General features: G+C 42.7%; 1 protein-coding gene across 1 annotated transcript in view; it reads right to left on the reverse strand.

Moving 5' to 3' along the window:
- The window catches only part of LOC138978652 (E3 ubiquitin-protein ligase MIB2-like), a 25,353-nt gene extending 922 nt beyond the window's left edge, over window positions 1-24,431 (reverse strand). The window contains exons 1-19 of the mRNA XM_070351427.1: window positions 24,331-24,431; window positions 22,253-22,489; window positions 21,583-21,754; window positions 18,518-18,624; window positions 17,454-17,651; window positions 15,705-15,853; window positions 14,696-14,800; window positions 13,741-13,845; window positions 12,935-13,115; window positions 11,076-11,239; window positions 10,446-10,588; window positions 9,629-9,785; window positions 8,980-9,134; window positions 7,226-7,352; window positions 6,511-6,613; window positions 6,035-6,126; window positions 5,285-5,466; window positions 4,626-4,837; window positions 1-3,264 (exon numbers count right to left, since the gene is read on the reverse strand). The exon at window positions 1-3,264 is cut by the window's left edge and continues 922 nt beyond it. Coding sequence (XP_070207528.1) covers window positions 3,227-3,264; window positions 4,626-4,837; window positions 5,285-5,466; window positions 6,035-6,126; window positions 6,511-6,613; window positions 7,226-7,352; window positions 8,980-9,134; window positions 9,629-9,785; window positions 10,446-10,588; window positions 11,076-11,239; window positions 12,935-13,115; window positions 13,741-13,845; window positions 14,696-14,800; window positions 15,705-15,853; window positions 17,454-17,651; window positions 18,518-18,624; window positions 21,583-21,754; window positions 22,253-22,448 — 2,586 coding nt within the window. The 5' untranslated portion in view covers window positions 22,449-22,489; window positions 24,331-24,431 and the 3' untranslated portion in view covers window positions 1-3,226. The remainder of the gene's footprint in view (window positions 3,265-4,625; window positions 4,838-5,284; window positions 5,467-6,034; window positions 6,127-6,510; window positions 6,614-7,225; window positions 7,353-8,979; window positions 9,135-9,628; window positions 9,786-10,445; window positions 10,589-11,075; window positions 11,240-12,934; window positions 13,116-13,740; window positions 13,846-14,695; window positions 14,801-15,704; window positions 15,854-17,453; window positions 17,652-18,517; window positions 18,625-21,582; window positions 21,755-22,252; window positions 22,490-24,330) is intronic.
- Between the last annotated feature and the right edge of the window lie 3,069 nt (window positions 24,432-27,500).

Genomic DNA, 27,500 nt, shown 5'->3' on the forward strand with positions numbered 1-27,500 from the left:
ATTGCTTGGCCAAAATTTCAATCAATTTAATTGAAAAATGAAGGTGTGACAGTGCCGCCTCAACTTTTACAAAAAGCCGGATATGACGTCATGAAAGACATTTATCGAAAAAATGAAAAAACTTCTGGGGATTTCATACCCAGGAACTCTCATGTCAAATTTCATAAAGATCGGTCCAGTAGTTTAGTCTGAATCGCTCTACACACACACACGCACAGACACAGACACAGACACAGACACAGACAGACACACACACACACACACACACACACACACACACACACATACACCACGACCCTCGTCTCGATTCCCCCTCTATGTTAAAACATTTAGTCAAAACTTGACTAAATGTAAAAAGACACAGAAACAAATGTGCATTGCAGAAAACTATCGCATGGACCGGCTCAGTACTTTTAATACATAATTGTTCGATTTATTTTCATCGCTCAGACCGCTTCACGTTTAATATGTACATTAAACAATGCTGAGTTTGCCTTCATGTGTCCGATTCTTTCAAACAAGCTTGTTGACTGAGAGTTCTGGCACTTACAATTCCACATTAGACATTTGTTTGTGTGCGGAGTTATAGATAATGCTCTTCTCGGTAGTTTCTACAATAACATATTATTCTTACATGCAATTCCTACTATATAGCCCAGTGTACAGTTTGTGAGAGCACACGAAATAAACTTTAAAACGTCTCTCTTAGATCCTCATAACATCGAATACGAGAAATATAATTAGAATACAAGTTGAGAATGAGTTACGATCCTTAAGAACATCCAGGTACAGACTACGAAGAGTCACGATTCGTGTCCAATACTGTGGATAATCCTGCTTGACATGTACGAGTGGACTGGGTGGCCGAGTGGTAACGCACTTGCGCTCGGAAGCGAGAGGTTGCGAGTTCGACCCTGGGTCAGGGCGTTAGCAATTTTCTCCCCCCTTTCCTAACCTAGGTGGTGGGTTCAAGTGCTAGTCTTTCGGATGAGACGAAAAACCGAGGTCCCTTTGTGTACACTACATTGGGGTGTGCACGTTAAAGATCCCACGAAAAAGTGTATAGGCATAGATAAAAATGTCCACCAAAATACCCGTGTGACTTGGAATAATAAGCCGTGAAAAGTAGGATATGCGCCGAAATGGCTGCGATCTGCTGGCCGATGTGAATGCGTGATGTATTGTGTAAAAAAATTCCATCTCACACGGCATAAATAAATCCCTGCGCCTTGAATATGTGCGCGATATAAATTGCATAAAATAAAAATTTAAAAAAAATTAAAAATAAATCCCTGCGCTTAGAACTGTACCCACGGAATACGCGCGATATAAGCCTCATATTGATTGATTGATTGACGATTGACTTTAGTTTTTAGTGCATATAATACAATCTGAAAAGTAACTGGTGCAACACATATCAAGTAAGCAAATATAACACTGACCTCAGGATTGAGAGACCAATATTTTTTAGTAATTTGTTTAGCGAGTAAAAACGTTACTTCGATGATAAAGCAGGCATTTAAAAAAAAAATTATATAAATTTATTATTTTTATTTTGCCATGCACATCATTGTGGGGCTTTTAATTCAATAAACATCACGTTCACACATACGTAAAAATATATACACATATACATAACACACATTTGTATAGGAATTATAGCAGTAAAATTACACATAAACAAAATGAACAGTGAAAGGAGGGTAGAGGCATTTTCTAACATGGATTAACCTAATGTACTTAAACACCAGCGTATAATCATCCTCTTTATTTGATCCGATGCTCATACACTTTTGTATTTCAAAATGTAAATTAGAGCAGAGACAATGACAAAAGGTGACGTTTTCATGTCAGTATGTCCCAAATGACATCACCAGTACATTTTTCATTCTATCTAATCTGTTTTCGTTCTATTTTTTCTAATAACATGCGTTAACAATTGATTGCCAACTGGAATGGAAGAGCACAAAAAGTGTAACTTGATATGTAGTTTCTCTAGAGGGAAAAACATCTTCCACTTTCATGTCAGTGTGTTCCATGCAACATACATTTGCCAAACAGCTATGTGTAAGTAGATTATTTGTTAATGATATAGAAAATACTGATCAACAATTAAAGTCAGTTTTCACATTCATTTTCTACCTATTTCTTATTTGTTTATTCTGTTGGCAATGGTGAAATGTCAGAAACCGTGTGTCATTCGGGACAGTAGACATGACACCTGACCTTTTGTCACTGTCTCAGCAGACAAAGAAACAAACAAATGAAAAAAGAACATCAGGGCTCCCCACGGACGCCTCTCCTAGTGCGTCCCGGGACCCCCACTTTTAAATTGTAGAGGGTTCATGGACCCCCACTGCAGTATTTTAGAGGGTCCCAAAAGCCGAAAAGTCCCAGTGTACTTGTATAAAACATTGTGGTCACGTATAGTGTACTGCAAAGTGTCGATTGCAGTCTGAAAATGGTATCTACGGTACGCACAATAAAGGAAATTTAGTGCGTCCTAGGACCCGCTCTTTTATAATCTAGTGCGTCCAGGGACCCCCTCCATATATTTTTAGTACGTGTTTTCGGCTTCTAGTGCGTATAGGACGCATGAACGCGCGCTTTGGGGAACCCTGAACATCATCATTTCATAACGCCGTCCGGACTTTCAAATAAAACAAACAAACAAAAGCAAAGAAAAACAAACACACATTGTTTATTTCTTCAAACATATGTACGTTAAGCCCATCAAACGAGCAAATAAACACACAGACAAAAACCTACTAAGAAAAGCAGTAGTTTCATATCCAAGGCAAAGCAAAGTATAATGTATACTTACCACAGGCCATAACGCATAACATCATGTCAAATGTTCATGGATAAAATATGAGAAGTAAAGTACCTACATAGAGAAAGAATAATAAAGTGTATTTATATTTATATTTATATAAAAGAATGACAGGATAATATGTACAACATAACGTCGAGAGAAACATGTGTGCTGCTAATATAATCAATTGTATTCCGTCTTTCAGACAGAATGGAACGTCTTCTTCGTAAATGTTGCTATAATTAACTATAGTTGCATATCACTAAGGTATGTCTTCTTTCTTACACTGGCCACAGTCATTGTGGGTCAATTTGAAAGCTGTAGGGGTTCTTTTATCTGTCACGACGTGTAATTTATGTTGTCCTTGACTCGACGATCTCATGTCCTTTAACCTTTGACCCAGCGTGAGGTCTACATCACTGAGCACTTGTCTTTGATGTCTTTGCCGCCTGAAAGAAAACATTAAATGAATTTATTTTGCGAAAGACTGAATTGAAACATATAACAAGTCGCGTAAGGCGAAAATACAACATTTAGTCAAGCTCGGTCGAACTCACAGAATGAAACTGAACGCATTGCATTTTTTCCGCAAGACCTGCCACCGCTCGGGGCAAAGGCAGTGACATTAACAATCCAGAAAAGCGCTGTAGCGGTTGCGCTGAGGAGGATAGCACGCTTTTCTATATCTCTATTCTGTTTAACTTTCTGAACGTGTTTTTAATCCAAACATATCATATCTATATGTTTTGGGAATCAGGAACGGACAAGAAATAAGATGAAATTGTTTTTAAATCGATTTCGGAAATTAAATTTTAATCATAATTTTTATATTTTTAATTTTTGAAGCTTGTTTTTAATCCAAATATAACATACTTATATGTTTTTGGAATCAGAAAATGATGAAAAATACGATAAATGTAATTTTGGATCGTTTTATAAAAAAATAATTTTAATTACAATTTTCAGATTTTTAATGACCAAAGTCAATAATTAATTTTTATGCCTAGAAGCTGAAATGCAATACCGAAGTCCGGCCTTCGTCGAAGATTGCTTGGCCAAAATTTCAATCAATTTTATTGAAAAATGAGGGTGTGACAGTGCCGCCTCAACTTTTACAAAATGCCGGATATGACGTCATCAAAGACGTTTATCCAAAAAATGAAAAAAATGTCCGGGGATATCATACCCAGAAACTCTCATGTAAAATTTCATAAAGATCGGTCCAGTAGTTTACTCTGAATCGCTCTACACACACACACACACACACACACACACACACACACACACACACACACACACACACACACACACACACACACACACACACACACACATACACCACGACCCTCGTCTCGATTCCCCCCTCTATGTTAAAAGATTTAGTCAAAACTTGACTAAATGTAAAAAAACAAAAAACAGTAAAAGCAGCTACAGCAGCAGCAGCAGCAGCAGCAACAACAACTGAACAACAATACAGGAATATACAAGAGCAGAATCATTAGCACCAACAAGAAGACATTTTCTAAATACACAAATGAACACCCAACACCCAACAACATCCGGGCACTCAGAAGTAAACTGGACAAAGACTAACATATGTACATTGTACAAAAAACAGACCGCTCACTGCAAGGAAAAAACCTCGACCGAAATGAATGAAGTTATGAGTTTAACTTAAGTTCTCCTGTTTTGTATACACGATATTTCACGGCTCTGTAGCCCCTAAAAATGATTGAGAAAAGTGAGAAAAATGAAATAAACCATCAATGAAATAATTAAATCGGTTGACGTAGAATAAAAGACGACCTACTCTCATCATGCATGCTCTTGACGAAGCTGTCGCACTGGGGGCATGCACGCAGGTTGGAACAGCACGACTGGCACGCCGCCTTGTGGCCGCAGGGAACCAATAGGATGCTTGCACGTCGCGTACAGCACTTCCGGCACAGGTCACTGGCCGTAACAGTGCGCTGTCTGGCAAGGACAGCTGATGTTGGCCTCTGGGGGTTGTTCAACGCTGGACTGTGTTTTGGGGACAGACATATGCGGAGAACTTGAATTGATCGATGCTTTGTGTTAATGAATAAGCAACCAGAGCTCACTAAAAACTTTTGAAATAGCTAGCTTTCCGCTGGGAGGAAGCGACCCGAATTTCCCAGCGATGGGACAAAAAAGTAATGAAAATGAAAATAAAAATGAAAAATGATCCAGACTATATATTGGTCTGGCTACCATAGACGTCAAAGATTGTCTTGACCATGTTGTTCTTACATTTACATAATCTCTCTCTCTCTCTCTCTCTCTCTCTCTCTCTCTCTCTCTCTCTCTCTCTCTCTCTCTCTCTCTTAGCAGTGAAAAATCTCCTGACACCCTGAACAGATCTTTATTGCCATCTTACAAATATTGCGCCTGATACCCCCCCACCCCCCTCACTCTTTATGACTCTCTCTTTCTCTCAAACTAACTCACTTGGCAGCGAGGAATCGCCTGACCGCCTCCACGATGGCCTGGCTGCCACAGACTTCCAGCCCCGTTTTGCCGGAGTCGTTTCTGGCCTGCGGGTCGGCGCCGGCCTGCAGCAGGTAACACGCGATGCGCACCCTCTCCTCCTCCTTCACCTTGGGAGCTTGGCCCACCAACAGCATCAGAAACTGAAAAACAGTCAAGTCTTGTGTGAGGGGTTAACAGCCAATTACCCAGCAAACCGACCAAACTACCAATGAACCAAATAACCAACCAATCAACTAACTAATCAGCACACCAACAAATCCAGATTAAACCAGAAGCCTCATGGGAAATCAACTCTCGTTCAGAACCTTTCACCGAAACGAGATTTTCAGGCTGCGTTCTGATTGGTCCTCGTTGCAACCCTTAACTGTGTACTAGGCATTGGCCACCAGTGGTCTCAATGTCCATGACTGAGCAGTGTACTCTGGCACGGTTTTGTATGACGGAGTCCTTATACCCTGTCCGAAGTAGGTGTAATCAGCCAACCAACCAATCCACTAAGCAACCAGGACTGAGTTGTACAAAGCGATGTGGGTGCTACCCAGATGGGTGGTACGCAGCCGTGGGGTCGGTTTGGTTGAAATAGAAATTTGTTTTGATTTCAACGAATCAGACCCCGCGGTTTGTTCTCTTCCGTTTGGGTGGCACCCTGCTTTCACAGTTCGTGCATCTCTACCCAGCTAACCAGCAAAAGAAAGAGACAGCACTGACCAGATCTCCGCCTTGGATACGGCCGGTGTGTGAGCACATGAGGATGTGTAGAGGGCGGTCACCGTCACTGTCTTTGGCGTTCACGTCCGCCCCTGCACGTGACGTTCGTACACTTTAATTTTCCTGTCTGCACACGCGCTCTCTTGTAAACAACCCAAATCACAGGCAATATGACAGATGTGAATTTAAAGTCTATGATATATCCCCACTGCAATAAGGCCAAAAGAGTAAGGTATTTCAAGCAACCGGTACTTTGATACACGTTCCTGAGATAATGTCGGTAAAATAACATGTGACTGGACTGAACTACGATATAGTTTGATATGACCTAAATTAGAATTGTAATTGAAACGTTTGGTTTTGTCAATAATAAAGTTGAACGTTCCAATAGCCTACAATTCTTGTTTATGAATCTGAATTTTGGAACTTTAGCGGATAGTTTTAACTATTTATCTGTTTGTGGATGTTTCACTGACCGTGTTTGACCAGAAGCTGGACAGCGTCCATGTAGGCCTCCTGAGTGGCCAGGTGGAGGGCGGTCTGCTTCTTCTGTGACCTCGTGTCCACGTTGGCTTTCCCCTGTACGAAAATAAATCTGGGAATGCATTATAGGTCACCAAAGTAAGCTTACATTTAGTCTGTCAGTCAGTCAATTAGTCAGTCAGTCAGTCAGTCAGTTGGTCGCTGAGTCACTGACTGACTCACTCACGGGCCCTTACTTACTTTACTAGGGCCCTTTGCCCCCAACGGAGCATAGGCCATTTACGACGTTTCTCCATCCAACTCTGCTCTTTTTGCCACAGTTTATGTAGCTGCTCACCCCTTGATAAAAACACTATTTTTCCGTCAATCGCACACTCAATTTCTGACTTACGTAATACTTCTTAAACCAAAGCACCTCAATGTATACATAATCATACAGTATTTCACAAACATTAATTCATCTACCTATACATCGTAGACTCTTGTAGCGTGGCATATATAAGAAACTTTCCCGCCATCAGTTCAATAAGATGCATTTCGGAACTGTACACAAATACCGGCGTGAGTAAAGGCTGAACACAAAGTAAACATTTTTAAGGGTAACACAATGGATGTCCAAAACAGAAGGTGTCATGTATAACTCGGAATTTATTCATTTTTGTTTTTGACTTTTGACACAAATATATGCAGTCTTACTATGGTGCTCACCTTTTCAATGAGGACTTTCATGACGTCAGTGTGGTTATTTATAGCTGCGATGTGCAGGGCTGTGAAGCCATCTTCTTTCTGTTCGTTCACTAGATTGCGATCTTTGCGAACCAGCAGGTCTGCAATTCTACGAAGAAAAAGATCGGAAGAAAAAATTTGACCAAGATTCCTCACGTCTACGCAAACAAAATCTCGCAGTAGAGAGAGAGAGAGAGAGAGAGAGAGAGAGAGAGAGAGAGAGAGAGAGAGAGAGAGAGAGAGAGAGAGAGAGAGAGAGAGAGAGAGACAGAGAGAGACAGAGAGAGAGAGAGAGAGAGAGAGAGAGAGAGAGAGAGAGAGAGAGAGAGAGAGAGAGAGAGAGAGAGAGACGGGACCCTCGAGGTAGAACAGGGAGCCCTGATGAAATGTTCCGTTGTCACTTGAAAACCTACATTTTGCAGTCTTAAGATTTATACAGAATAAATTGATTTTCCTTAATTTTAAAGTCACATCTGAATAAAGGATTTGTGTTTTTGTTGGTTAAAGGCACAGTAAGCCTCCCGTAAACCATCACAGATACTGTCAGGCTTTTACACACAGTACAAACACCCTTCCATTTGAACGCTCACCGAACGGGAACATCCTAGGTGCCCTTCGTAAAGAGCGAGCAATTTTCAAAGAATTAGTTTTGCGGATTGTCTCCTCACACAATCGGACCGTGGTGCGTTTTGATGCTAGACCTAACTTTTAAAATCTAAACAATAAATTGACAGCTTGTTACACAAACATTCTTAAATCATAAAAGAATTCTTTTTTCATCAAGACAAGATCAGTACAATTCGAAGTTTTGAAAGTTTGAAAAAAGAAAAGCCCAGAAGCAGGGTTACGCAAGGTCGTGGATCTCGTAGCAGACGACGGTTTATGTTCCTCTGAACAGTCAAAAGCCATTGCTAGAGTTCTTGTGAACCACAGCCGTTTGTTTCGTGCATAGTCAGAGGTACATAATAACGTGCTATTGCAGATAAGCTCACAGCGAATTACAAACTGACGACAACATTGAGGGCCCCAAAGGGTTTAAAATCGTGATCGTGATTGGCGTTTTTTGACCTTTCTGTGACCGTGATTGCCGAAATTTCCATTTCTGTGATCGTGATGGGACTTTGCCCGTGATCCGTGATGACACAAAAATCAAGTCTCGTGATCGTGATCGTCATTTGTTTTCGTGATCGTGATGGGCATTATTGCAAAGCATTTTATTTTCAACGTACATTTTTCACAGCTGTATCACTCTATGATCCTCTATTCGTCAAGGTGTTTGTGATCGTGAAAACAAAAATCAAGGTAACTGTGATCGTGAAAGCTAAAATTTCCCTTCCCGTGATCGTGATGATACCCCCCCTTTGGGGCCCTCAACATTGTGAAAAAGAGAAACTGGGTTCACGATGGCTCAGGGGTAAGATAAACCACGCAAAAATAAATTCTTTGAAAATTGCTCGCTCTTTACGGAGGGCACCTAGGATGTTCTCAAGCGGTGAGTGTTCAAATGAAAGGGTGTTTGTATTGTGTGTAAAAGCCTAACAGTATCTGTGATGGTTTACGGGAGGCTTACTGTGCCTTTGAAATAAGCACTAAAAATTTGGTGTAACCCACGGTTTGATCCAATATTTAAATTTTCTGATATTACAGACTCCCATTTCTAAGCTGAGCTTCCCAATAGCAATAACAAATAAGCAAACAAAAAAGAATGATTATTTGATACACATCTCCACACTCACGAGGCATCTCCTTTGAATGCAGAGAACTGCAGAGGGGTAAAACCTTTTTTGTTCTTGCGTCTCGGGTCTGTCTTGGGGCAACCAATCAAAACCTCCGCTGCAGCCGAGCGGCCATTTGCAATCGCGTCGTGAAGAGGTGTGTCTCCATCTTTGTCCTGCGGTTGGATTAAAAAGTTGTCAATGAAAGTAAATGAACCAATCACGGTTCTTTTCCGAAAGGTACATAGTTGTTTTGTGATTAGATGACTTTGTTCTTGTAATTGTTGTGTCATTCTTTACGCCTTCTTCTTCATCTTCTTCTTCTTCTTCTTCTTCTTTTTCTGCGTTCATGGGCTGAAACGTTCATTCGTGTTTTTGCACCGTTTTTACCCTGCCCTTTACGCCTTAAAATCTCTGCGGCAATTGAAAACTTCTGCCAAATAAAAACGTGGCCTAACTGCAAAGATAAACGTTCAGATATCAGTTCTTTTTGTTTGTTTTTGTTTGTTTGTGCATGCAGCACTTTCTATCCCACACCCTTTAATTATCAAAGCAAGCAAACATTCGGAGCATTTTGATGCACAGAGAACACACAGACAAAAAAAATACTGATGCACACCCCAATAACAACAACAAGAACAGAAATGGAATCAAAGTTAACTAATATTACCGTGGCATTAAAGTCTGCTCCACGCGCCATCAACAGACGCAAGATGGGCGCATGTCCGTAGCCTGCCGCCCTGTGACTGGCTGTCTGACCAACCTTGTTCGCCGCGTTGACGTCACAGCCTTTCTTGATGAGGTAGCCCGCTATTGCGTCATACTTCCTGTTTGGTGAAATATTTTGCAAACAATAGAGAAAAAAATAACTAAGACGGTTGAAAACAAAAACAGATCTTTCTTTATTTGGTGTTTAACGTCGTTTTCAACCATTCAAGGTTATATCGCGACGGAGGGAAGGGGGGAGATGGAATAGAACCACTTGTCAATTGTTTCTTGTTCACAAAAGCACTAATCAAAAATTTGCTCCAGGGACTTGCAACGAAGTACAATATATGACCTTACTGGGAGAATGCAAGTTTCCAGTACAAAGGACTTAACATTTCTTACATACTGCTTGACTAAAATCTTTTACAAACATTGACTATATTCTATCAAGAAACACTTAACAAGGGTAAAAGGAGAAACAAAATCCGTTAGTCGCCTCTTAGGACATGCTGGGGAGCATCGGGTAAATTCTTTCTCGTCCCAACCAATATGGGACTCCCCCTAACCCGCGGGGGGCCGAAAACAGATGCGAACATGATTGAATGCTGAAGGATAAAACGCAGGAAATTGCTTTCTATATAATAGTCTAAGAGTCTTGGCCAAATGAGGACATTCCTTTATTTCCGGTGCTGGACTAATGATGAATAGTCAACCCTAGGTACCTGACTTAAGAACTATCTCATAGACTGTCTAATTATAATACATGTATAACAACTTACATGCCCGCGATTAGTGGCGTGTCGCCATCTTTGTCCTGCTCGTTGATCTTGGCCCCGTTGTCCACGAGAAGCTGCGTGATCTGCATGTGTCCCAGGTTGGTAGCGATGTGTATCGCACCCACTCCTTGCTCTGAGGCTCCCACCTGCACAGCACACACCCAACACTCTCTAGTGAAAATAGAATAAACTTAAAATAAAATTAAATCACTTTTCGCGACAGAAATACTGGTCTGAGTGAAATGCTTTGTAGTAAGATACATTTTTGTTTATGATTGAAAACACTTTTTGCTCTCAAACTTTTGATTTAAATGGCTTGCTATGAGACGGATTTGGTCGATCTAGGTGGTGAAGCGCATCTCGCATCGTCTCTTTTAATTTTGTCGTCCTAAAACGAACTTCACAGTAAATAGAGATGGAACAGAAGAATGACATCAGTGGGCCCCTATTATCAGACCTCCAAAATTTGAAAAAAACAGGTATATAAAAGGAAAAAGTCTAAAAATGTAAGTAAATGTATGGAGGTTATCAACAAGAAATCTAGAAGGCCGGGGTCTTGAAATGGGATACTCAAACGGGGTGGGGGATCTTAAAACAGGGGTTCCACTGTAACACAACACAACAACCGCTGACCAGTCTGGGTTCCTTGACGAGGAGCTGCCTGACGGCAGACACGTCGTTGTCGATGACAGCCTTGAGGAAGATCATGTTGCCCATGCCCTGTGTGGCTCTCTGGACGGCAGCCGCCATGGCGATCGCCCCCACCAGCTGCCCCAGCATGTTGACGCCAGAATCTCCTGTGAACAGTTCAAGGTCATTAGCCTGTGCTCTCTTCTTCTTCTTCTCCTGTGTTCGTGGGCTGAAACTCCCACGTACACTCGTGTTTTTTGCACAAGTGGAAGGCTACGTGTTTGACCGTTTTTACCTCGCCATTCAAGCAGCCATACGTCGCTTTCGGAGGAAGCACGCTGGGTATTTTTGTGTTTCTATAACCCACCGAACTCTGACAAGGATTACAGGATCTTGTCCGTGCGCACTTGGTCTTGTGCTTGCGTGTACACACGAAGGGGGGTAAGGCACCAGCAGATCTGCACATAAGTTGACCCGGGAGAACAAAAAAATCTCCACCTTAACCCACCAGGCGCAGCTGCGATTCGAACCCCCACGACCTTCCGCTTTTGAGGCTCTTACCACCAAACCATTGCGCCCCTCAGCCTGTGCTCTCAGAGTAGGTCATACGGGTCAGGAGCTAAGGGTGGGGCAGCCCCTACAGAAAACTTAAAGGGCTGAAGAAGTCGGAGGCCGGAATGGAGCCTGCATGGCGCTTCTCGAACAAATCACTGTACCACGCATCATCTGCCAAACTGACACTCGGAGACAGAACTGAACATAGATATGGTGCTCGCCCTCTGGCTCTGCAGAAGACCACCAGCTTCATCTCCAGAGCTGCAATCCGAGTGTGAAAGGCGATCGACAAGGAGAAGATTAGCCGAGTCACTGTTATCCTTTTCATGTTCATTTTCATTACAATTATTATCTCTTTGCTGAGATAGCCGGTTTGCTTCTGTTTATACATAGACATCAACTAACTAAGTCGATCAACAGAATCGGGACTCTGACACAGGAGATTGTGCGTAACGAAACAGTACCCCTAGTCCAATTAATTAATGGTATCAATTATCATAATTTAAATTACGTAGCATTTTCACCGAGCTGATTGCTGCAGGTATGTCTCCATTAAAGGCACAGTAAGCCTCCCGTAAACCATCACAGATACTGTCAGGCTTTTACACACAGTACAAACACCCTTCCATTTGAACGCTCACCATACGGGAACATCCTAGGTGCCCTACGTAAAGAGCAAGCAATTTTTAAAGAATTAATTTTGTGGATTGTCAGAGACAATCGGACCGTGGTGCGTTTTGGCGCTAGACATAACTTTCAAAATCTAAATAATAAATTGACAGCTTGTTACACAAACATTCTCAAATCATAAAAGAATTCTTTTTTCATCAAGACAAGATCAGTACAATTCGAAGTTTTGAAAGTTTGAAAAAAGAAAAGCCCGGAAGCAGGGTCACGCAAGGTCGTGGTTCTCGTAGCAGACGACGGTTTATGCCTATCGCCAGTTACTCTGCACAGTCAAAAGCCATCGCTAGAGTTCTTGTGAACCACAGCTGTTTGTTTCGTGCATAGTCAGAGGTACACAATAACGTGCTATTGCACATAAGCTCACATCGAGTCGCATTCAAATTACTAACTGACGACTACATTGTGAAAAGGGGAAACTGGATCACACGGGTTCACGATGGCTCAGGAGTAAGATAAACCACGCAAAAATAAATTCTTTGAAAATTGCTCGCTCTTTACGGAGGGCACCTAGGATGTTCTCAAGCGGTGAGTGTTTAAATGAAAGGGTGTTTGTACTATGTGTAAAAGCCTGACAGTATCTGTGATGGTTTACGGGAGGCTTGTATCTTTAATCAACGAACCTCCCTCGTCATCTGAATCAGCATCGCCGCCACCACCAACGCCACTACGAACTGGATCAACCGCCTGTCCCGGAGCCGGCGTGAGGCATGCTGGGTTGTAGCACCACTTGTGATCTTTGAACTCCACCTCCACATCCCCGTCGTCATCTATGTTGCCCACTTGGCCCACCTTGCCCAGCGACTGGGTGAAAAGAGTTGAAAGTCAGATATAGTTTTAGTATTTATACAGCCATAGGAACAGGTGAGGTTACATTTAAACCGCTGTAAATTTTGTCTGACACGCTACCTAGATTTTGTATTTGAAGATTAGTCATTGTCATTGTCCTTTCCTTGTCATTCTCTGTCTCTGTCGCTCTTCCTCCCTCTCTCTCTCTCTCTCTCTCTCTCTCTCTCGCTCTCTCTGTCTCTGTCTCTGTCTCTCTCTGTCTCTGTCTCTGTCTTTCTCTCCCTCTGTCTGTCTCTTTGTCTTTGTCTCACTCTCCTTCTCTCTCTGTGTCTCTGTTCCTCCTCTCTCTGTCTCTCTGTCTCTTCCTCAGTCTCACTATCTCTCTCTATCTCTCTCTCTCTCTGTCTCTGTCTTTGCCTGTCAGTCTGTCTGTCTGTCTGTCTGTCTATCTGTCTCTCTCTCTTTAAAAAAAAAGCATGTATACTTTGCTTATTCTGTTACCCTCGATAAATAAATAAAGTTCAAAGTTCAAAATTCTCTCTCTGTGTGTGTGTGTGTGTCTCTCTCTCTCTCTCTCTCTCTCTCTCTCTCTCTCTCTCTCTCTCTCTCTCTCTCTCTCTCTCTCTCTCTCTCTCCTTACCGGACGCATGGTACGGTTGTAACCACCGTGTCCGTCTTGAAACGCTGCGACCCTTCGCTCGTCCGACAGAACCCTCACGCGGTCACCCTTCGACAGGTCGGGCACCTGTAAGCAGCATGTATATATCAGCAGGTGGGTAGGTAAGAAAGGTAAACAAAACAGGTAGGTAGGTAGAGAGGGGGGATGGGTGGAGGTAAGCCTGCATACACAGTAAGCTTGACAGACTTTCAGACAGACAGACAGACAGACAAACAGACAGACAGACAGACAGACAGACAGACGGACAGACAGACGGACAGACAGACGGACAGACAGATACACACACATACAGACAGACGCACGCACGCACGAACGCACACACGCACGCACGCTCGAACGCACACACACACACACCGCATACACAGACACAGACACACACACACACACACACACACACACACACACACACACACAAACATACACACACATCCACACAAACACACACACTCTTAGAGTTTTAAAGAGAGGAAAAGAAAGGTGAGCTTGACTGACTTTGAAATAATAATGCACTTTGATTCTCTAGTGGTCTTTCACGACCAGGCCAGGGGGAAAGATGACGTCTGTTTTTCACTGGGGATGAGACTGACCTTGGGCAATAACAAAGCAAAGAGAAAACATAGTGCCTAAAATGGTCGTACACGTAAAAACCCACTCGTGCAAAAACACGAATGTTCGTGGAAGTTTCAGCCGATGAACACAGAAGAAGATGAGAACAAAGTGCCTGAGACCACATCGAGGGTCAGTCCGCTTGTTATAGAAGGACCCTACCTCGGAAGTCTCAGACACCCTGTATCTGCTAGTTGGACAAAACAGAAGGGTAAGAAGTTTCCAGTCCTTCATCAAAATCCACCACCCCTGTCACATGCAACCCCCTACCCCCCCCCCCCCCCCCCAATAATTTACACTTTACACGTACCTTTTTCAGAATGCTGTGAGACAGCTTGAACTTCCTTGGTCCAAAGGCCACGATGGCCTCCCCTGTTGCCATAGCTCCCTGCACTTGACCCACCTTGTCCAGAATCTGGGTTAAGAAAATCGTGATTTTTCAATTTTAAGTCTTACAGTGACTTCTTCGGTCTCAACGTCGCAACAGACGAATTCCGATAATAACTCTACCGGATTTGCATGGGTTATGAAAGAGTGAATACCCTTGCTTTTACTAGGACAAACGATGGAGGGGCCAATCGCTAGTGAGGGGTGTGTCTGAAACACGTGGACAGGAGCACGTGTGGATTTAGGCCAAAAAAAAAGAGGTCTGTTTACATAGGCCAAAAAAATAGGGTCGGTAGGTCGGGATTTTTTTTTTTCTCCAAAAAACCATATTTGTACGTTATTTTGGAATTTTTTTAATTTGTTTTATTTTTTTTTTCCCCAAATGCCAAAAAAAAAGTCTAGGGTCGCGCGAAAAAAATAGGGTCGGTCGGGTTACTGTAAACAGACTATTTTTTTTTGTGGCCTTATATGTCCGAGAAAAAGCAAGGGTATTCACTCTTTCACTCTTTCAGAACACATACACCCGACGGAGTTATTTCTAAACATCGTCTATTGATTGAAAGCATTTCTCAGTCTCATGATTTTCTGGGCAAATGAAAGAATGGCTTTTTAGCATTCGTCTTGAAAAAAAGCGAGTCATTTCGTCCACGGGTTTAAATGAAATAAGCAATTGATAACTGAAACTAAGATTTCGTGGGTCTGATAGAACGGGTGGGACAGAAATTGTATTACGATGGTCCTCTCAGACTTGCGGTTGCAGCCATTTTGTGATTCGATGCGAGATACTATTCCTCACAGTTTTGAATATCTTTATATCTGTCTGTACGTCCATTCTTCTAGACATAGCTTTTGTCTCCATTCGTATAAATATGTCACAGTCTGGAGTGAATTCAAAACGTTCAGATGAGTAAAGGGAAATAATCATGATGTACCTGCACAATGTCGCTGCGGGTCAGACGGAGTTGCTGAACCTGATCTTGAGGCAGATCAATGTAGACTCTGTCCCCGTCACTGAAAGCAGCGCCCTGTCCACCGGCTGGCACCGCCGCTACCACCGCTGACCCTTTGTACGTGTTGCTATCTGGACAACGGCACACACAAAAATCGGAAATCAGTTGTTGAGAGGTGGTGTTCTTCTTCTGCGTCCGTGGGTTGAAACTCCCACACACACTTGTGTTTTGGCACGAGTGGATGTTGACGTGTATGACCATTTTTACCCCGCCATTTAGGCAGCCATACGCCGCTTTCGGAGGAAAGAGGTGGTGTTAACATAGCGACTTCAACAACACAACGAATCCTGAATTTTGGAACGTTGGCAGTCTATCTGTTTTTGGATTTCAACAAAACGGCAACTGAAACTTGTCACAGTGATGCCAGGGCGGGGATGTAGCTCAGTCGGTAGCGCGCTGGATTTGTATCCAGTTGGCCGCTGTCAGCGTGAGTTCGTCCCCACGTTCGGCGAGAGATTTATTTCTCAGAGTCAACTTTGTGTGCAGACTTTCCTCGGTGTCCGAACACCCCCCCGTGTGTACACGCAAGCACAAGACCAAGTACGCACGAAAAAGATCCTGTAATCCATGTCAGAGTTCGGTGGGTTATAGAAACACGAAAATACCCAGCATGCTTCCTCCGAAAACGACGTATGGCTGCCTAAATGGCGGGGTAAAAAACGGTCATACACGTAAAATTCCACTCGTGCAAAAAAAACCACGAGTGTACGTGGGAGTTTCAGCCCACGAACGCAGAAGAAGAAGACTTGTGATGCCAGAAGATAGAGTAAATCATAGAGAGAAGCAACAAAGGTGAAAGCGCAAATTGAATCACAAAGAGTTTGGGAGTGGAAAAAAAACCTCAACAGGTTCGATCAATAATCAAAGACCAGGAGTCTATGTGCAGCAGGTGGGAAAGTAGAGAACGCTGTGACAGAAAACACTCAAAAAGAAGTTGCCTCCCCTGTGACGAAAATCTACCCTCAAATTCCCAATAAAGACCCCTCTTTTTAACGGTCGTTAGTGTGAGGATTTACTGTAGAAGGATATAAGATGGTCCAAAGACTAATGTGGGTCTCGCAGTCTGGAGGGAAATAAGATGTTCTATGGACAAATGTACGTCTCAAAGTCTTGACCATGGGAAACAAGATGGTCAAGACCCAGGTAGGCCTACGTCTTGCAGTCGGGACCACAGAGGGAAATATAATGGTCTCAGGACAAAATGTACGTCTCGCAGTCTGCACCATAGAGGGAAATATTATGGTCTTATGACAAATGTACGTCTCGCAGTCTGCACCATAGAGGGAAATATTATGGTCTTAGGACAAATGTACGTCTTGCCGTCTGAAAAAATAGAGGCAGACAAAATGTACGTATTGCAGTCTGCACCACAGAGGTACTGCCGGCCTAGATTTCCCTTGCGGCCCAGTGTGTAAACTTTGCTTCTGTCGCTAGCTCTTTGATGTCCCTTAACCCCTGTATACAGGCGGCTCCAGAAAACAGCAACACCTCTCATCAAAGACAGGAAGATGTGGCAGTAGCGACTCCTTAGGAACTGCAGGTCAACTTTTCCCTTAAGCTTGTATAGCTCAGTTTGTATACCTCATCTCCACTTTCGTAGCTAATCCCGCATTGCTTATTTCCCTTGTGTTCCTCATCATAGCCACCCAGGCAACAGCAAAAACCTCTCACCAAATACAGGAAGATGTTGCGGGTAGCACTCTCCCCCAGGCGACTCCTCAGTGTACTGCAGGTCGACCTTGCCCTTGTAGCCCAGGCGGTACACATTGCTGACCCCACTGCCGGTCCAGGTGACCCTCACTGTGGACCGGGCCGAGGCTGTGCTAGGGGTCAGCAGGTCCGTCACCGCCCCTTCCTTGCCTTTGCCACCTTCAACACAGCGCAGGAAGGAATTTAACGAATGGAACAGTAAAAATAGACAATGATGACAGCTTGTCCTTAACCGGGCGAAGTCGACTACACGAAGTATACTCCGCGAAGCTGGCCACACGAAGCTTTAGGACTGAGTTTTCGGTGAAAAGAGTTTGCAAAGTCTTCGCGAGGTCGACTTCGGATTCAATTAAGGTCCGCCTTTACAGTAAGACAAAGTGTTTTAGTCAGAGGCTTTGTCGAACACTTCTAAATAAGATATGTATGGATTAATCTTATCTTGTTTCGTTTAACATTTCTTCACCTTATTGTACACCGGCACGGTTGGCCTAGTGGTAAGGCGTCCGCTCCGTGATCGGGAGGTCGTGGGTTCGAACCCCGACCGGGTCATACCCAAGACTTTAAAATTGGCAATCTAGTGGCTGCTCCGCCTGGCGTCTGGCATTATGGGGTTAGTGCTAGGACTGGTTGGTCCGGTGTCAGAATAATGTGACTGGGTGAGACATGAAGCCTGTGCTGCGACTTCTGTCTTGTGTGTGGCGCACGTTATATGTCAAAGCAGCACCGCTCTGACTAATATGGCCCTTCGTGGTCGGCTGGGCGTTAAGAAAACAAACAAACAAAAAACCTTATTTTGCCATACATTTCCTCCTTTGAATTCGATCAATTCATTATTCCTAATAATCTTATTATGCCATTTTTATTTGTTTGTCTGTCGAGTCCAAAGACCACTAGCTCGACGTAGTGGGCAATCCTGCTGTTGATAACAGTAACTTACATTTCTTGTTTCTTGATTCTTCATTTTGAAACGTTGGCAGTGTTGTGTTTGTATTTTATTTCATTTGACATCATTTTGCATAATTTACCGTCTTGGTCCGCCCACTCCCAGTCTTTCCCGCGCACCACGGTAGCCTCGGGGTAGATACCCATCACCCGGATCTTCATGCTGCGGCTACGTTTCTCCATCTTCACGCTGAAACAAACGCAATACACTTGTATACAGTGGAATCCCCCTTTTAAGACCTCCAAAAATCTGAAAAAGTCAGGTCTTAAAAAGGAGGGAGTCTTAAAATGTGGGTACAATCACAGAGGTTATGCACAGAAAATCTGAAAAGCAAGGTCTTAAAAAGGGGGAGGTCCTAAGTTTGGAGTCTTAAAAAGGGGGAGGTCCTAAGTTTGGAGTCTTAAAAAGGGGAAGGTCCTAAGTTTGGAGTCTTAAAAAGGGGGAGGTCCTAAGTTTGGAGTCTTAAAAAGGGGGAGGTCCTAAGTTTGGAGTCTTAAAAAGGGGGAGGTCCTAAGTTTGGAGTCTTAAAAAGGGGGAGGTCCTAAGTTTGGAGTCTTAAAAAGGGGGAGGTCCTAAGTTTGGAGTCTTAAAAAGGGGGAGGTCCTAAGTTTGGAGTCTTAAAAAGGGGGAGGTCCCAAGTTTGGAGTCTTAAAAAGGGGAGGTCTTAAGTTTGGAGTCTTAAAAAGGGGGCGGTCCTAAGTTTGGAGTCTTAAAAAGGGGGAGGTCCTAAGTTTGGAGTCTTAAAAAGGGGGAGGTCCTAAGTTTGGAGTCTTAAAAAGGGGGAGGTCCTAAGTTTGGAGTCTTAAAAAGGGGGCGGTCCTAAGTTTGGAGTCTTAAAAAGGGGGCGGTCCTAAGTTTGGAGTCTTAAAAAGGGGGAGGTCCTAAGTTTGGAGTCTTAAAAAGGGGGAGGTCCTAAGTTTGGAGTCTTAAAAAGGGGGAGGTCCTAAGTTTGGAGTCTTAAAAAGGGGGAGGTCCTAAGTTTGGAGTCTTAAAAAGGGGGAGGTCCTAAGTTTGGAGTCTTAAAAAGGGGGAGGTCCTAAGTTTGGAGTCTTAAAAAGGGGGAGGTCCCAAGTTTGGAGTCTTAAAAAGGGGGAGGTCTTAAGTTTGGAGTCTTAAAAAAGGGGGAGGTCCTAAGTTTGGAGTCTTAAAAAGGGGAAGGTCTTAAGTTTGGAGTCTTAAAAAGGGGGAGGTCCTAAGTTTGGAGTCTTAAAAAGGGGAAGGTCTTAAGTTTGGAGTCTTAAAAAGGGGGAGGTCCTAAGTTTGGAGTCTTAAAAAGGGGGAGGTCCTAAGTTTGGAGTCTTAAAAAGGGGGAGGTCCTAAGTTTGGAGTCTTAAAAAGGGGGAGGTCCCAAGTTTGGAGTCTTAAAAAGGGGGAGGTCTTAAGTTTGGAGTCTTAAAAAAGGGGGAGGTCCTAAGTTTGGAGTCTTAAAAAGGGGAAGGTCTTAAGTTTGGAGTCTTAAAAAGGGGGAGGTCCTAAGTTTGGAGTCTTAAAAAGGGGGAGGTCCTAAGTTTGGAGTCTTAAAAAGGAGGTCCCACTGTATAGGCAATGTTTTATTTAAACGATTTCAGTTGCAACTATGAATCGTTGTATTTTGTTCAATCTTTGTGATGTTTATCCTACATACGTGAGAGAGACCTTCCATGGCATAAATATACGCCATACACTCACACATAATCACAAAAGAAGAAAGGTAGGTTGTTGGAACGTCTGTTATTGACAAAACAATACATTCACAAATATATCGACCCAACGGTCTTTTAAGTGCACAGACAAACAATAACGAAAACTTATCTGGCTGATTTTTTCTTCCGCCTGCCACGAAGCCGCAAGCGAATCATACACTTTATTTATTTATTTATTTATTTATTCATACACTCACACGTTAGTATATCATGCAAATAAGGTCGTGTCAATCCAGTCTAGCGGGGACGTAATTTTCCACTGCTCCTGATGGCAAAGTCACCGAGACAAACGTCCTTCTATGAATACTTTTGCGCTTACTGTTTCCCCTGGAAGACTTTTGAGAACGTGTACGTCTCGCTTTACTTTCTAGAGTGACGTCACAACAAGCCATGTAGTATTCTCTATTTAGTATGTGTAACCGTGTGCCGAAACACTACGATCACCTCGGGAAGCGAAATGCAATCAAACAGGATTGAAAATGTTAGGGCTAATTTCTTAGCCCTATAAAAACTGTTATGCAAACCCGAAGGTTTCCATGAACATACAGACAATCGGAAACCACCAGACCCCATCACAAACAGAACTCTACAATCCACAGGTGTTGACTTTAAAGGCCAACAACTCGGGTGCAGAGTCTGCTGTGAAAGGAGCGGTAGCCTCCCCTGTCACAATCGCCCCCGTTTGAAATGAACTTCGTCCCGAAGTTCCGAACCGGGGGACCACTGGGAAGCGAAGTGCAATCAAACAGGATTGAAAATGTTAGGGCTAATTTCTTAGCCCTATAAAAACTGTTATGCAAACCCGAAGGTTTCCATGAACATACATACAATCGGAAACCACCAGACCCTATCACAAACAGAATTCTACAATACACCGGTGTTGACTTTTAAAGCCCAACAACTAGCTCGGGTGCAGAGTCTGCTGTGAAAGGAGCGGTAGCCTCCCCTGTCACATATGCAATGGCTGAGATCGGCATCTGGCTATTATCCGGTTATAGCTGGATAGAATCAGAATTTCGATCTCAGACAGAAGTTCACTGGATAAGACCAACAGTCTAATTTCATCTGGCTGAGATCGGAATTCCGATTCTATCAAAGAAATCGCCGGATAGAATCAGAATTCTGAGTTTATCCTGCCCAAAAATCAAACCCGCGAACCAGCATGATAAAATATGTGACATTTTTAGTTGTTTGGTGGCTTGTTGACAGACCAGTCTTTTTGTCGGTCCTAGCGCAGCATATCGTCTTCGGTTTCATCTTTATCGACCGAGGCCGATACCTGATTCGCTTCTACTTTGACAATCCACGTTTTACCTGACGCTCAAACCCATTCACTACCTCGATTTGTCACATATGAACATTGTTTATTGTTACCCAGCTGGTTGTGAATGAATTTGTGTTAAAGAAAGATGACAAATATTTATGATATTTATATATATTTGTCAAGAACGATGACCATACTCACGGCGTGCACTTCGGGATCTCATATCTGATGAACTGATGGGTTCTGTCATGGCTGTCGTTGAAGTAACACATGGAGCAGAGGTCGTAGTCATGGCAATCGTCACACTTCCAGCGCATGCCCACAATGTTGGTCTCGTGACATTCGTCGCACGTGACCCCGGGATGGCTGATTCCTGGTGAAGTATGGGACAGGAATTGTGTCAAAATAGGTATTCCCAGGGTTGATACAGTAATTGAAAAACAAAAGTGAAACACACATATCTTTTTTTGGTTTATCTTAAACACAAGTGTATTTTCGCGAAGAAGAAAAACATCGTGTCATTGTATTTTTTTGGTGAAGATTATTTTTGTAAATGGTTTTTATACAAAATGTTGTTCAGAGGCAAGATCTATTCTGAATCAATAAGTATATATACAGCTTAGGTGACTTCAACGACTGAACTAAAGTTGGTATAACTTTTGCAGTAGAGGTTTTGGTCTGCTTGGCACTTATCTGAGTCAACGGCCGTATAAAATTTCATCTCACACGGCATCACTGCAGAGCGCCTAGAACTGTACCCACGGAATATGCGCGATATAAGCCTCATTGATTGATTGATTTTGATTTATCCATTCGTTATTTCTTGAAAATTGTTTGTGTCTGTTTATTTACTTATTACATTGTCCATTACCGATCGTGGCGTTGTCCAACACCCTTAGATCACGTGACCCCGGCTTCACGGTGACCTGTTGACCTCCGTCCCACGTGACCTGGGCCGTCCCGTCATCCCTCGCGGCAGCAACGGTGCCCACGTGACCCTCTCCACCGTCGGCCTCGCCCTGAGTCCATCCAGGTCCCCGGATGACGCGCAAACCGGCCGCCGCCATCTTGAATGACGTGCTCTGATGCTGTTGTCCTTTCCCCTTGTCTGTACAGGACATGGTAGTTTTAATACTCATTGAGGCGGGGAAATACTATACAATGTAACAGGGGAAACAAATATGGAGAGTATTCAGTGAACGATCAATTAGCGCAACCGGCCTTGGTTAATAGTAAAGAGTCATTTTTGGAGTCATTATATTACATATAATAAATTTCTTCTGGAGTGGTACCCATTTAAACCTCTGATATTGTCAAATGATTGATTGTTTTTCTAATTGAGTTTGTAAGGATGAAATTTGGTTTTGGAGTTAATATGAGGTTAAAGATGGGTTTTTTTAAATTTTAGAATTGGACATAAACATTGTCTGTTTATTTTGCAGCAGCTTAACAGAGAACAGGACTCGGTGGTTATGAGTAGTTTTACAAAATAATCAAATAGAAAGATAAGAAAGGAGACGAAGAGCTTGTTTACATGATTTAGAAATGTATTGAATATGGGCTGTGTGACTGTATGCTTTATTGTGATTGTATGCTTTATTGTGCTTTCCCCTTGTTTTTGTTCTTGTATTTTTGAAGATGCATATAGCATAGTTTTGTATGTCTGATGTTATTTGATGTTGTTGTCTGATGTTGTTGTCTGATGTTGTTGTCTGATGTTGTTGTCTGATGTTGTTGTCTGATGTTGTTGTCTGATGTTGTTGTCTGATGTTGTTGTCTGATGTTGTTGTCTGATGTTGTTGTCTGATGTTGTCTGATGTTGTTGTCTGATGTTGTTGTCGTGTACCAAAAAGAATTAAAAACGTGTGGGAAAAAAATAAAAAATTGTTCACTGATAAGCAACAATATATATAAACAAACAGAGATTAACGGTGTTGACACTGGCATTTTGTTATGAAGGCCACGTATGTATGTACAAGTGTGAGATAGCTACTGGTCACGTATGCATATGAGTAGACCACTGACACGTTAAGAAGAAAGGAGCTCAGCAGTTTTGAGTTGTGCACTATGCTGTTGTTTGTCTCTACATTGCAAAATGAAACTAGAGCCGATTCCACCACTGGTACTTTTACATTGACATTTGATACAAAAGAAAACACAAAACACAAATACTTTATGTAAGCATGCAACCGCTAAAAACATCTGACACAACACACGCGCATTTAGTCAGAGAGAGAGAGAGAGAGAGAGAGAGAGAGAGAGAGAGAGAGAGAGAGAGAGAGAGAGAGAGAGAGAGAGAGAGAGAGAGAGAGAGAGGGAGGGAGAAAGAGAGAGAAATGGGGGGTCCGGATGAGAGAGAGAGAGAGATAGAGAGAGAGAGAGAGAGAGAGAGAGAGAGAGAGAGAGAGAGAGAGACAGACAGACAGACAGACAGACAGACAGACAGACAGACAGATTCGCGCGTACAAACTAATGCATCGCTAACCACGAACAGATAGACGGACTACGGACGGATTCTGAACCCCTAAAACACAATCCTCTGGGCAGAAAAAAACACCCACAAGCAAGTGTCTTCCTTACACACGAATGCTTTATATTTGAGAAAAACTAGCCCAATCTGATGTTAAAATTGTCTTTGTATGAAGATATGTGATTGTGTATGTGTGTATGTTTGCATGTGTGTGTATTGGAAATCGTATACACACATTATGTCCGTTTATGTGTATCAATGTGCTTGCGTGCATGTGCGCGTTTGTAAGCGCGTACGCACATGCGAGTGCCTGTCCCCCACAAAAGAGTAAGTCCCTCTTTATTGATAGATTGTTTACTTTATTTGAGACTTCGTTTCAATAGAAATCAACAAAAATCCTGCAGACAACTTCATGAATATGACTTATATTTCAATTTTGCTCGGTAGCCTACTATACCAACTAATATAAACAAACAAACCTTGTAATCAAAGAAGGTCCGTCGCAAATCGCAGTGAGTTGTCCGCACCAATGCTATGAATACGCAAGACCGCAGACAACTTTATACAACACATACACCCGGAAGTTTTTTCCCGCTTGGATAGACCGTATCGAGTTACCTCCATTTGTCCCTGCAGTAGCGAAGCCGTTAAACACTCACCAAGATAACATTGATTCGTTTCTCCCACCTATTGTTTTGTCACAAATTAAAACATTTAAATAACTTACCTTGCTGTGCTTGTTTTTTTTTTTGTTGGGGGGGGGGGGGGGGATATGCATCATAGTCAGCGCTGTTCGCAGGTCCTCCCTTAATATCTGCGCTGAATTAAAATCATATACAACAATTGTAACTGTGATTATATTTGCGTTAATAGTTCAACTTTGCTGTTTTGTGTAGCTAACACTGTGAGGCTCATGGACATCGGTCTAAACATTTTCTCTCTTGATCCTTTAGTGTTAAGCCTTTCTGAAGGATACATCGAGCTTTCCAAATAGATGATTCTGTTCTAGTCATAATCAGGCAGCTAAAGGGACGGGAATTTTTCTGGGTCAAGGTTTTCTTGTTGCACACATATATCGGGGAAATACAGTTGAGCTGGTCTTTTGACGTCGCTGTATTGTTCGAAGTTTAACGCTCTGTTGGGATCAGTTCAGATGGTGGCTTCACCCTTTCTAGGGGGTGTGCCAACTAAACATCTGAAGAGATGTATTAGCCTCCTAGCTACCTGCATGAGCAATTACGTTCTATTGCTTATAACGCCAAGCTTTTCAGCAACGCCCCACATTGATTTTATGTGCTATTTATCAAAAATAGAGACAGTTTGTACATGTAGACTGCATTCGTTAGCATGTTCAAAACAAGAACAGTGTCAACGTTTTGATTGTTCATCTTTGTTGCGTTTTTGTTTCCAATTTTAAATTTTAATTATGTTGTGTATGTGTAAAAGGCATTCCTCAGATGTAGTTTTTCAGATTGAGATAATAAAGTTAATTTGATTTGATTTGATTTGATTTGATTCTCTCTTGCAGCTTCTGTATATCTGCTATAAGTTGTTTTAAAGGTATACTTTTTGCGCGTTTCTTTCTTGGTTCATCTTCAGCCAACACCATACCACGCCTGGTGTATTTTTGCAGTACTAAGTCAGCTCAGTGTTAATATCGTTATACGCTCGTATGTTATTTTTATTATCGATACAGCAGGCTGTCACTCGACACGTACCGTCCAAACACCATTCGGAGCAGTTTTTAAATGCTGATGTGTTTTGCACTGTTTGACGCAAACGATACTGATAATGGTCATGTGTTTTTTAACTGGCTAAAAGCCAAGCTAATCGAACTTCAGCGAGGGAATAGTGGATACAAAGATTGGGTGGAAGGGTAAGGATGGTGGTGGTGAGGGGGGGGGGTGGTGTTGTTGGGGGAAGTGGGGATAGCCAAAATAAGGGACTGCATTGATAATGGCGGGCTATTCAGACTTGTTTTTATTCGTCATGGGCATATTTCGACACGACACACCAGACAGTAAGTTGCTTATACAAGACTAGTCATTAAAAGGGTGAAGAAGTGGGACAACTTTGAGAAGGAGTGGAACACAGAGATATATCGTGTTCAGGGTTTATTACTAGGTAAGAAAAAGTCAAATGAACTAATACTGATTTCTATAATCAGGTAATGTCGGTATCGTGATACTTCTTAATTGTCTTGTAACTTTTGAGTTAAAATCTGGAAGAAAGTTGGAACAAGAAACGTTCAAAGTTCGGGCACCAAACAAAGGGTACCCTCCCTCACAGACGACCACCAGATCATGAAACACAAGGCGCGAGGGGGGGGGGGGGGCAGCCATGTCCATACTGAGACAGGCTTGAAGGTTCACATTATACACACACACACACACAGACACACACACATACACACACACACACAGACACACACACACATACACACACACACACACACACACACACACACACACACACACACACACACACACACACACACAGGTGTAGGGACAAATTTATAATTTTGGAAGAGATGAGATGAGGATGATTATAATGATGATGCTATGGATTTCCAATTTGGTTTGAGACTACGTGACAGGGCAGCACTCTACGCTTACTGTCATAATATACACACACACACAGACACACGCACACACAGACACTGACACAGACACACAGTACAGACACACAGACAGACACACACACACACACACACACAAGTACACTTGAAGATGGGTGGGGGAAAGTAATGGCGTGAGGGAGTCTGTTTGCACCACTTTATGTGCACCCGTCATCGTCCCTAAACTGAATTATGACGGTGTCACACAAAACATTATCAAGTATACTGCATTAATGTAATAACATGGTGTTGGGTTGTTGCACTGTGATTGTCTGGCCCACAGCTAAACAAATACCGTGTTATAGCGGGCAGGGGGGGGAGGAGGGGGTTTATAGTTTTCCGATTTCTCAAAATCAGACCCACGGACTTGTAAGCTAGCTAGCTGTGTATTTAGAACACTGCGTGTCCTCTGTTTAGTCATATAGCTCAGTATCAGGAAAACGGGAAAGCCCGTTCAGGTAGATTGCACTCTGAACGACCTTGCTTAGTCCAGACATTTAAACTGTGCAAAACAATTATTGCGACAACTTCCGTACCCCCAACAAAGTATTCATTCCCGTGTTATTTCTTTCCAATCCAAATTTACGCCAGCGGTCATAGTCGAATGAAACTTTGGCTTTGCTTGTATCAATTATTTATTTGCATGCATTCGAAGTCATGCATTTTGTGGATGTAAGTCAACAATCCCATTACGGTGTTTAAGATACTTTTAGGAAGATTACATTATATCTGATTAAATACCTGTAATGATCAGACTTCAGGGGCGGATCTGGGTTTTGAAAGGGGGGGTGCAAAGTTCTTTTTTTGTTTTGTTTTGTATCTTATCAGCGAAGGCGCGAAGCCCCGAACCGATGGCGCGAAGCGCCGAGCATGCTAGGGGGGTCCGGGGGCATGCCCCCCCCCCTTTTTTTTTTTTAAAAGGAAGCAAAATTGTGCAATCTGGTGCAATCTGAGCGTGTAAAGTGCTATTTTCAGGTGATACATTTTTCTTCTTTTTTTTCTTTCTTTTTTTTCTTTTTATTTTTTTTTGTC

Source organism: Littorina saxatilis, linkage group LG10 (assembly GCF_037325665.1).
Source record: "Littorina saxatilis isolate snail1 linkage group LG10, US_GU_Lsax_2.0, whole genome shotgun sequence".
In the NCBI taxonomy this organism is placed as follows: domain Eukaryota; kingdom Metazoa; phylum Mollusca; class Gastropoda; order Littorinimorpha; family Littorinidae; genus Littorina; species Littorina saxatilis.